Source organism: Pleurodeles waltl, chromosome 10 (genome assembly GCF_031143425.1).
Source record: "Pleurodeles waltl isolate 20211129_DDA chromosome 10, aPleWal1.hap1.20221129, whole genome shotgun sequence".
Taxonomy (NCBI): Eukaryota; Metazoa; Chordata; class Amphibia; order Caudata; family Salamandridae; genus Pleurodeles; species Pleurodeles waltl.
In genome coordinates this window covers 337,624,663-337,636,695 of record NC_090449.1, presented here as the reverse complement: position 1 = coordinate 337,636,695, position 12,033 = coordinate 337,624,663, and the positions used below count along the sequence as shown (strand labels likewise).

The window sequence follows — 12,033 nt, the reverse complement described above, 5'->3', positions numbered from 1 at the left end:
CAAACTCAGGACACTCAGTCCCACCTGTACTCATCTGCATACTGAATGGGTCTTCCTGGGCTGGAAGGGTGGAGGGCCTGATACTTACATTTCAAAGGCTAGTGGCCTGCTCTCACACAGTGGACTGCCAAACCCCCTACTGGGACCCTGGAATGCAGGCCTGTACTAAAAGAACTTGTGCACTTCAAAACCACTCTTTGAAGTCTCCCCCACAAAAGGCATTTTTGGGTATACAAACTGGGTCTCTGACCCCACCAACTCAGACATTTCTGGACCTGCAACCTGTCAAGAGGAACTACCTGTCTGCCTAAAGGATTCATCTGGACTACTTTGTTGAGAAGGACTGCTGCCCTGCAGACCTCCGACTTTGCTGACAAGTGCTCATCAAGGGCTTGGATTGAGCTTGCCTCCTGTTTTTTGAAGTCTCTGGGCTAAAAAGACTTCATCTCTTCAGGAAACTCCTTGTGCGCCGAAAATTGATGCACAGCCTGCTGGAAATGACGCACAGCCTGCCATGCGACTGAGAAATCACTGCACAGCAGAACCAGAGAGACGGAACCCGACATCCTGAGTGGAAATTCAAAGCAGCGCCTGCCTTGCGACAGAAAATTCAACGCACCACCTTATTGGATCTACACACAGCCAAAACGCAACGATGCAGCTGATTCCCCAAGAGGAAAATCAGCGCAGCACCTGCTGTGCAACAGAAAGTTAGACTCATCGCCCTTCCGGATCGACGCACCGCCTTTGACTTCTTCCAGCACGCCCAGGATTTCCCTGCATTGTTCCTGGGTGTTAAATAGATCCCCGCATTGCAGTGAGGAACCAAGACTGCACGAAAGATGATGCAAGTCCCTTGCAGCGTGGAAAGAAACAACGCATTGCCTGTGCCACATCGGCCAATCCGACACACACCATAGTTTTCCGCGCATCTCCTCCTCTGCGGTCTCCTTGCATGTTATTTTTGGCACAAACCAGGTACTTTGTTTAATCAAGAGACGACTGTTGATTCCTGAGATTTAAGACTTTTTTTTAAACTTGCAAAAGTGATATTTCAACTTGTGCTTATTGAATCTTAATCATTTTGACCTTATTCTAAACAGATAAATATTATTCTAACCCTGTGTGGTGTATTTTTGTGGTGTTTTCACTGTTACTGTATGATTTATTGCACAAATACTTCAGTGCCAACCTACCAGAAGGTGGGCACAGAATAATTTGGATTGTGTGTGACTTACCCTGACTAGGATTGTGGTCTCTACTTGGACATGAGTGTATACCTCTGCCAACTAGAGACCCCATTTCTAACAACATGCCTCAAGCGAACAAAGCAACTGAACAAGAGTGACATCTAGGGCTGTACATTGTAGACATGATTAAGCAATTACATGGGACTAAGATATTTTCTCGACTTGATTTTTAATAAAGGTTATCATCAGTTAGAACTAGAAGAAAACTGCTGATATATTTCAACTTTTGCAACACATGTTGGTTTGTTTAGATACAAGAGACTTTTCTTTGGTGTGTCTTTGGCTGCAGAACGTTTCTGAGACGTCATACGACACATCATACAACCTGTTGTCAACGCATGTAACTATAGCAATGACATATTTTTTTTTAATCTACACAGAAGGAGCACGATGTAGACCTTACACAAGCATGTCAGTTACTAAGTGATACAGGTTTGACTTTAAAATTGAAAATCTATGGCCATACATTTTCTGATGAGGTATGATGCATGACCCTGCAATAGTATAAGCTTTAACAAATGCAGAACCCCACAAGATGTTTCAATGATATGTTCTTTTCTTGGAATGGCCAACTATTGTTCACAAAGTACTTTGCCACTGTGAATGCTCCACTTCAAGAGCTAACCAAGAAGAATATTTCTTTTATATTGTCAAGAGAATTTGAAGAGAGTTTCAAGAGAATTAATCATGCATTAGAAAATGCTACAGAAATGGAGTACTTCAATCTATAGCTCCATTCCTAGATTATAGTTGACGCTAGTACTATTAGGCAAGGTGCTTAGGGAGAACCCGCCCCCATGACCTCTCAACTTACCTGAAGAGCATCCCTAAAATTGATCCTCTCTTCTCGGGAGTCGCTGGCGGACCAGGAATGAGAAAACAAAATTGAATGATCAGGAGGGGCAGAGGCAGCACAACAAACCGACAAATACAAGAAGTACTTCTCTCCTTCTGTTCAGAGAGGATGGAGCTACCGTTGTAAAATGCGGAGGAGAGGAAAGACCCGGCATGCAGCAGAAGCACGCAGAGGCTAGGACAGTACGATGACAGGAAAGCCATAAGAACCAAAGGAGAGTGGAACCTTGAGTTATTGTGGAGAGTGTGAGTCGGGAGCCCAGTTGAGCTACACCAACAGCCCTGAAGAAACTGCAGAGACGTGGCCTGAGGAGTGGTGGATGCCAGCCACAACTCAGGAGAGTCTTGGCATTGTGGTGAGTGTTTTGGGAGGCGAGGTTGTGGGGAGGAGAAGCGGGTAGGAAACACAGGTATATAAAAGAGGGTGTTCTTTATTTTTACTGCACTGTAACTTTTTGGTTATACTTTCTGATAGACAGCAAGAGGTCACTTGTGTTGACACCTGGGGTCCCTGTGTTTGCTTCTGGGGTCACTTGTGCTTACTCCTGGGGTCACTGTGTTTGCCCCTTCATTTTAAAACAATGAGGGGTGCGATGACAGCATCACCTTTCTTTGTATCCGCTGGCTGTAGATCTTATATTCCTCCCCAAAGTGAACCCTTTTCTGTAACAAATTCTTTCCTGCAAGGGAAAACCTTCCTTGGAGTTCATAACTGATAGAGGGCATTAACTGGGCTACAGTGAGGGAGAGCCCTTGTTGACCTTCTTCTCTTTCTTATTGTAAAGAAACCCTCTCAGTGTATGAAAGAACCTAGTAAGGTTCTTCATGTGGGTGTTGGTGAAGGGTGGATACTTACTGCACTTTCTTTCCCTGAGGGTATAGGCGGTGATAGCCTCCTGGAAGGACCTGAAAGAGGAAAAGACAAAGTCTACATCAAAAAGGATGATAGCTATTGGCCACCCACGAAAAACCATGTGTGACAGTAGTCCTTCATTTTTTTGTACTGTGAACCCAAAAAAATTCTCAAAATTAGTAAAACAACCTAGCCATGGCTTCCATATATCCATTCATCCCTCCTACAGCACTATACTTGCACACCATAGTGGATGCCCAAATGCAAGACAGCAGCCTGAAAAGTATATTCCTGTATGCCTTTTACGCTGGTGACTGATCATCAAGCCTTGCTGACTACATTTGGCAATCCAAAGGCCAAGGTGCCTCCTCAAAATGAACAATGGGGACTACAAGTGCAAGAATACGATTATACCATTGTACATCGACTGAGAAAGGATGAAAATCCTGATGACTGCTTTTCGAGAATGCCCATTCAAGGTCATCACACTTCATGCAAAACAGCTGAAGCCTACATCAATTTCATTGTCAAGTAAACCAGATGCTGTATCATTTGCTCAGATTGTCACTGCTATGAGTCATGATAGTGACACACTAAAGTTAAAAGATCAAGTACACATCAGTCGTGGAACAAACATGTTGTACCTCTCAGTACTGATGGCGACTATCAAAAGTACAAGAATGTCAAGGATGAATTATCCATAACTCAGGAAGGAGTTATTCTGCGAGGATCCCGGATCCTGATTCCAGAGAGTCTACGACAAAAGTGAAGGAAGTGGTTCAAAAAGGACATTGAGGTATTGTTGCTACAAAGCGAGCTCTCGAGACTGAGTTTGGTTTACATACCTAGACGAAAGAGTTGAAAAGAAACTCAAGGCCTATCACCTAAGCAATTGCCTATCATCCAAAGTCACTCAACATAAGCTAAACATGTCAAAACTCCCCAAACATGCCTGGGAGAAAGTAGCCTTCGATTTCCTAGGTCCACTTGACAATGGTGATATTGGCTGAATATTCACATTTTCCAATAGCCGAAGATCTCTCATCCACAACACATGAACTTCTAATCAATACATTTGATGACATGTTTGCAACATGGGGTATGCCAGCTGTGAAACTGCATAATGGTTCACCCTTTAATAGCAAGGAATCCAAGGATGTTCTGGAGCATCTGAACTTAAAACATAAAAAGATCACCCCCTTGTGGCCACAAGCCATTGGACTTGTTGAGTGTTTTATGGGTAAGCTAAAGAAAGCAGTACATTGTGCAGCTCTTGAGAAGCTCAGTTTGAAAACTGTGCTGAACTCCTCTGCTAGCTAAACGTTTGACATCTTACTTGACCACAGGTGAAAGTCCTGCGACTTTGATGTTTGGGAGAGCAGTGGCAACCAAGCTGCCCTTATTATCCACAAAAAGAGATACTAATGGAAACTTGATTTGTACGAGGGACTTGGTTCAGAAACAGAACATGAGAATGTTTGCAGAGAAGAGGCGACATGCAAAAGACCTCTCATTCCAAAAAGGAGATTTGGTACTTGCTCGACAGCTACAGAAAAGAAAATCTGATACTTTTTACGATGCTGAACCTTTTCAAATAGTGTCTACCAAAGGACACATGGTGATTGCCTGCCGACCAGGAAAGTCTCTTACCAGAGAGGCTTCCCACTTCAGGCCTGTATTTCATCGGTCTTCAACTCAAAATGGTGAACAAAAGACTGACTGAAAACTCAATGACTGTTGCTGATTCCTTACCATCATTGGCAGTTTCCAACATTTACAGCTTCGTGTAGCCAGGTCAGATCGACACATCAAAGTGTCAAGAAGACTAGTTGAAGAGCTATACTTGTATATATTTCTGTACATATCAATTTTGTGTATGTTTAAAGATTTTCTAAAACAATTGCAATGTTTTATTTAACAAGGGGAGATGTAGTGTCTTGCATGATTTTGAACGAACCCTTTATGGCTCCTTGAGAACCTAGTATCAGTGTGTGACATAATTGATAGATTAGAATGCTTGAGAGTTTGTGTGGCCTACTCATTCTGCGGGTCTCAGGCTTGGGAAGATGTCACACATCTTACCACAAAAAAAAAGAAATCCACAATTCACAGTAACACACATCCTCATGCATTCAAGTACTCCCTATTCATACTTACACTCCCAGTTCATTCAGGAATGCACAGTAATACAGCTTGTTACCCTGCAAGAGGATCCAGCACCAGGAATTTGCAAAACTAATTTCTCCTTAAATCTGGCCATTCAAGGCAAAACATTCTCCAAATATTTTTTGGGGATCCCTTAAAGAGGAGTTGCTCTAATGACAAACATTCTCACCTACCAACTTTGTGGGAACTGAACCCCAATAATCATCTGAAACCCAATATTTTAGCACCCTAGTAGTTACCAAAATCTTTCAGCTCCAGAACCTCCAGTTGATCTGGTGTTGTAGAGATTACATTCCTCATCAGAAAAAACACAATTTAGCAGAGTTAAATGTAATAAAATATTAGAAACATAAAGGGTCGAGTTCTAGTTGAAAAAAAGAGCAGAAAGTCTATTATGGAATAATCAAAATGTGGTGCAGAGGAAAAAAGGCATGAACTGCCATGAAGGCCCAATACAGAAGTACAGAAAAATTCAAAGTCATAGAAATAAATGTTAGTTAGGCATATTCCAAGCAAACATTCTACGTGTCAGACTAATGAAGAGCACCAACAGCCTAACAAGTCGTCTACAAAGAAAATGCCAAAAGAAATCCCATGAAACACAGAATTCTAGAGGTTTTATAGACAAATCACACCATTTATTAATAGTTTCTGCAAATTCAGCTTGGTATGATCATGGTTGGGGTCGCATTTGGCACATCAGAAACAACAATGTAATAATAAAAAACGACACAATTGTTTAGCACTAACCCATTCCTACGATAAGGGAAATCTTCTAATTACTTCCTCAGCAACTGCACTCCGAAAATGTTTAATACAAATGAAACATTTCTTGAACAATGGCTCAAAGAAGTAACATCAGCACATCTCCTACTTCCAACGGAAGTCCTTAAAAATGATACTTTGGGTACATCATGGAATCCTGATTCACAATACATGCTTTCTAACATATTTTGAACATTGCTAATATATTGACATTATTCACTCAATACTCTGCGGAAATAAGGGGAGAGATGGCTTTGCAACGGGAAACTGATTAGGAGTCCATTTTATAATAGTGGCACACTAACCAAAAGTGTGGCATAAATATCGGAAGCATTATTTACTAAGAGACTAGGTAACTTGTTTTAAGTACTAAGGGGGTCATTATGACCCTGGCGGCCGGCGGTAAGGTGGCGGTAACACCACCAACAGGCTGGCGATGTTCCGCCAGCAATTATGACCGTGGCGCAATTGCCACGGCCATACCGCCGGCCCCTCCAATATACCGCCAGGATTCCGCCTGGTGGTCATATGAGTCCCCGACCGCTAGCCTGTCCGTGGCGGTAAACACCGCCATTGAAAGGCTGGCGGTAAGGGGACTTGGGGTGCCCTTGGGGGCCCCTGCACTGCCCATTTGGCATGGGCAGTGCAGGGGCCCCCAGGCATAGACCGTCGCGCATTTCGGGCAGTGAAATGCGCGACGGGTGCTACTGCACCAGCTGCACATCAGCATTGCCATCAGCATTGCCACCGGCTCTATTACGAGCCGGCAACAATGTTGATGTGACATTTCCGCTGGGCCAGCGGACGGTAACACTGTTACCGTCCGCTGGCCCAGCAGAAATGTCATAATAGGGAGCCAGGAATACCGCCTGTAATGGCGGTATTCTGTCTCCAGCGGCCTCGGCGGTCTTTTTGCAAGACCGCCGAGGTCGTAATGACCCCCTAAGTCATTAGCTCATTTGTGCATCATTGAAACGCAAACTGTTCAAAGATAATTTTCACTAAATATTTGGACATTTTGCATATTTTAAAAAGTGCTAAAACATCTCCACCCCGTAATGGCCACCAGTTTCCCCCCCCCCCCCCTCAATGTGGCAGAAAGCCCATTAGACACCAGGGAAAAATCGTCAAAAATAAAAGAAAGGAGGCCGAGGATGTTTGCCTAGGCATCGGACCATGCCCACACCCCAAAAAAGGCCCAGTAGTCTTTCTGTCCCACAGTTGGACAGTCACCTCCAATCTATCCCAGAGTAGTAGACAGTTTTAAAAAATGGGGGTTCGAGCCCACTCGTATGGATATTATGAAGAACCCTTATCCCTAAAGCCCCAGTAGACTTGACCATTTTTAGCACCCCCATCCCCATGGCAAGAAAGAAGAAATTTGGATTATTTTGAGTGTGGTTTTGACTTAAGGGCTGTCAAAGACCGGGTCAATCAAATTTCCTCTCAGTTACCATATTGAATAACTGTACTGTTCGAGCTCTGGGTTAGCCTGTTTCCAGGGAACCGTACAGATATTGGGCATTTATGGAGCTAAGAGACCAAGTCAAATTCAGGTTGGTGTGGCTGGCATGAGTCCTGCAACATTTTCTTACCGATAATGCCCTGGAAACCTTAATCATTGGCTAAAATAGTGTATTTTCCTTATATTTCTGTCAAGGAAGGGTCCAGTACCTTCAGAGAGCCACAAAATCCCTACCACCCAGTGTTCCCACAATTCTCCTGATAAACATGGTTCCCACTTGTGTGGCTAAGCTTTGCGCCTGCAACAAGAATTGATGAAACTGACCATACAAACTCAATATAGTCTTCACATTGTCCATGGTTTGATCCGTTCCTTTTGGGCATGCAACATTTGGTTACATTAGTGGAGTACTCCTTTTATCAGGAAAAGTATGGGAACGTTAGGTAGTAGGAATTTTTAGGAGGCCCGGCCGATTCCAGAATTTTCTCATACAAAAAGTGAGGAAAATGTTTGTTTTTTGCAAAGTTTTGTAGGGCATTGTGGGTCAGCAAACGTGGTGGGATATCCACGCCAGTCAGACCACAGTGGACTCCTTTGGGTGTCTGACTATCAGTAAAGTCTGGATTTGGGAGGTGTCCCTTGGTGGTTGCTGAGCACGGACCCAAATACATCTGCTACCCACTTTACCAAAACTGGTTGATTTTCTTTATACTTTTCTTTTGTTAGATTTTATTATATAAGTTGAAGCACAGTCCATACACAATGAAAAACCATTATAAGCTGCAGCTTGGTTATTAACTCTGTCAACTGATGTAACTGTGTAGTAATTGATACAAATGTCAACTATTTAACTATTTTTCCTATTGTTTTGTTTTGTTTTATTTTTTTATTTCAAGAGTTAGTTTCTTTAGGTAAATCATGAGTGATTTACACAGATGACCACTTGTTGAATTTATAATTTTTTCTAGTTTGCAGAAACGTAGCGCATTCAGGGTTTGCCCATGGAATGTGCAGCTGTGTCTTCCACCACAAACGGTACGTGGGTTGACTGCCCAAAACATTGGATAAATCAACTGCCACTTAGAAAGATCCAAAAACGATGGCAATCTTTTTTATTACAACGTTGGTTGGTCCTGAAAGCTATGAAAATGGTTATATTAGGACAGAAAACATTTTGTTGATACCATTTTTACAATAAACAAATGCTGTATTTTGCCTATTTTCTCAGACCTAGGGGAATCCACAAACCTTGAGTGCCTTTAGAATCCCCGGCACATTGGGGTGGGGGGGGTGACAGGGGGAGGAATGTAGGGGGGGGGGGCACAAATCTGGACTTAATAACTTTTGTAGAAAAACAAAAAGTATGAAGGATTAAGTGCACACAGCCCCCACCCCCCCAAAAAAAATGCACAGCACTTGAGTGGATGTGTTGACTCCAAACCAAAGTACTGCCCCTAAGACCGTCTCAGACAATAGTTATCCTAAGTTGTGCTCTTTGACATTGCTGATTTAATGGTTTTTATGTTGGTTAAAAATGTAGTTAAGGGTGGCATGTGATGCTCCACAAAGTAACTAAATATATTGAATGTGAATTCCACTTTTAATGACTGTGCTTGTGCAAATTATATCACATTTCCATTATCTAAAATTACTCACTGGGCATTTTTTCAGAGGCACCTTTATTGAATTTCGTAACGGTATGCTGAACGTTTCTCCAATTGGAAGAAGTTGCAGCCAAGAGGAGCGAATTGAATTCCATGAACTAGACAAGGTCTGTACGTAGAAAATGATGTATGATTTACGTTGTCGGGCATTAATTGGTCAATATTGAAATTAAAATGTGATTTACATATAAAGGCCCTTTTTGGTTGCTAATAAGTGTTTATTAAATATCAGAGCCTGTCAATCAATCAATCAAAGTTTTATAGAGTGCGGCAAATCATCGGTGAGGGTCTCAAGGCACTAAAAGGTAAGGGAAATTAAGTGATTTGCTCAGAATCACAGGGTGTTGAGCCGATGCAGAAATTCAACCCTGGTTCCCCAGCTCCAAAGTCGGCCATTACGCCACACCCTTTCCCTGTCACCTGATGCAGATTGGTCGAAGGGCTGCTAGAATTCCTTTATGTGGAAATGCCTTGTGGACTGATACAGATGAGCAGGTCCTTCAGCTGAGCCATGGAAGCCTCCTGTCACTTAATTCTCACTAAAGGTAATTCCAGAGTGAATGCTACTTCTCATGTGACTCAACAGTTTGGGACCCGGAAGTAATTAAGATATTGTATTCTGACCTTAATTTGAGTCTGGTAATGTTAATTATTCTTGTTGGGAAATTTCGAAACACTTCAGAAAAATGTTATTATAATCTTGTGTTGCTGGAAGATCAAAACAAGCTAGGTCATAACATTAAATGATTTTCTCCATTGTATCGAAATGTACGCTTGGTATATATAAAATGGAAAAGACCTTTATAGGAAAGAATTATTATATTCTTAAGCAATAAGAAACATATGAGGTGTTGAATTTAAATGGAACATTATTTCAATGTACTGTGTTCTACAAAAGAAGTCTTTTTGTCTGGGTTCTGCATCTCCTTAATGTGTATTGTTGGGAGTATATATGTGTGTTGGTGGTGCACACAGGGTGACCGACCCTATCCAGAGATGTCATATTTTGATAAAGCATGCACCAAGTATGAGAAATCGGGTGATGCCTCCAACCTTAGCTAGGCGTTTATATTGAAAATGTCCATCCATACAATACACGTTAATATTTTGTATTTACATATTGGTATAATGTGGGATGCATAATGAATGCACAAATACAACTGTGATTAAAAAAAATATATATAATAATTGCCCCTGTAGTGTTTGCAATTGACACTTGCCCAGTCACAACATTAGTTGGTAATGTTGGTCATGAAATGTAGCTGGTTGTATTAGAAAAACAACAGTTAGTTTAGTTGAGACTCTTGGAATCAGTGATGTAAGACAGTAGTTTGAATTATCTGATATTCTAGGTACAATAATTGGACAGGATGCAGTTTTCTTATTTTGGTGCTCTCCCTTGTTTTTCATAGACGGAACATATCAGAGAGAAGTTTGTTGATGAACTGCGAAAAGAATTTGCTGGAAAAGGACTCACATTTTCTATAGGTATTTACTGTTTTGGTGCATGTGTGTTTGTTGTATAATAACAGTATGTGCATTGTGTATATTGCCTCATATTTCCTAAACTTGGTAAACTTGTAAATACGTTTCATGAGGGTGTTTTCATATTATTGTCATTTCTAAAAAGTGAAAAAACGTGAGAATATCTTTGCTTTGGTTATTTCCATTATATCATAGAACGAGTCAAGAGTGGACTTCGGTAGAGGATGGGCTCTGGACTCTGTCTTCACAAGGAAATAGTTTTCTGCTTGTAAACACAACTCAAAGAAGTGGTACAGTTTCCACATTTTAAAATGTGTTGTTAAGAGAAAGTACAGCCCTTGGGGAACACCATCCCATTTTTTTCTCCTAAGCCAGTCAGTTTGGTGAAGTGATGCATTCTAACCACAACAAATTGTCATAGGGTGGATTCATGTTGGCTCTACCTGTTCTGTGTTGCTTTAATAGCAGTTACGCTGAACAAACAATATTTTATATACTTTTTAAATGTTTTAATTTTGAAACAAAGAAGAAAAGGCAAAAAGAGTAATAACACTTTCTAGAGACATCGGTATTGCACTAGCTGTATTTGTAATCCTATGGCGTGAGGGATAGAGGCAGTGTTTCCTTCTGGTACTTAAAACCCCCCTATGACTCTGTCCTTGCCCTGACTCATTTTACCATCAAACTTGCCCTAATCCATAGTCACATACATATTTTGTATCTGAGATTCTAGAGAAGATAATGTGATCCTTCAGTCATAATCCACAGCATACTTCCATGGACCCCACAATTTACCAAATTTCTGTGGGCACCTTTGTGCTTTGTACAGGGTCTATTTTGCTTGCATACTCTAGTTCATATTTATAACCCATTGCTCTGGTGATGGGGTTGACCTGGACCCAGATAGTCTCACAATATCCCCCCTATGTCACCATCAAAACAGTGTTAAGGTCTTGCTCCTGCCTGTTTTTGAGGGTATATAAAGGTTTCTGGCTTTCTTTATTAAAGTTTTAAATATTTGTGCATTGGCCCATCTTTGTAGTTGTGCTTCTAATGCCTTGTATTCCAGAGACAAATCGCCCTGATTGTCCTAGAGTTGGTCTTTATATTTAGTCAGTGTGTGTTGTACCTTTAGGCGTTTATAATGTTGACTGCCAATTCAAACTTATTTTGTTTTTCTCTCAAGCCTTGAACCTGACCCTTATTTGGAGATGTCTGAAAGGTCCTAATTTCTAAGGTTTTCTAGTGTTCTCAGATCACTAAGGGTGCTGGAGTACCAGAGCTCTTTCAAAGTTAACTCCCTTCCTATTTCCTTTTTTGAATAGCCTTCTTCCAAGACCTGATTAATTTGGCCATTGGGGAGGGTTTCCGGCCCAGTCATCAACTGCCATAGGGTGCCCTGGGATGGCTGTTCTGCGTGCTTGTAGTGAGAGTTCTCTGTGAGTCTAATGCCCAGTCATTCACTACTAACAGCAGAGCTGCATAGTAGTACAACTTGAGGCCTGGCAGGGTGAGCCCACTCTCGCATGG

At 41.7% G+C, this 12,033-nt stretch overlaps 1 protein-coding gene across 1 annotated transcript in view; it reads left to right on the top strand.

Annotated features, from left to right (window-relative positions):
- Positions 1-12,033, top strand: part of PMM2 (phosphomannomutase 2) — a 168,441-nt gene that overhangs the window by 107,298 nt on the left and 49,110 nt on the right. Inside the window, exons 5-6 of the mRNA XM_069210533.1 lie at positions 9,026-9,125; positions 10,431-10,506. Of these exons, the coding sequence (XP_069066634.1) occupies positions 9,026-9,125; positions 10,431-10,506 (176 nt within the window). The remainder of the gene's footprint in view (positions 1-9,025; positions 9,126-10,430; positions 10,507-12,033) is intronic.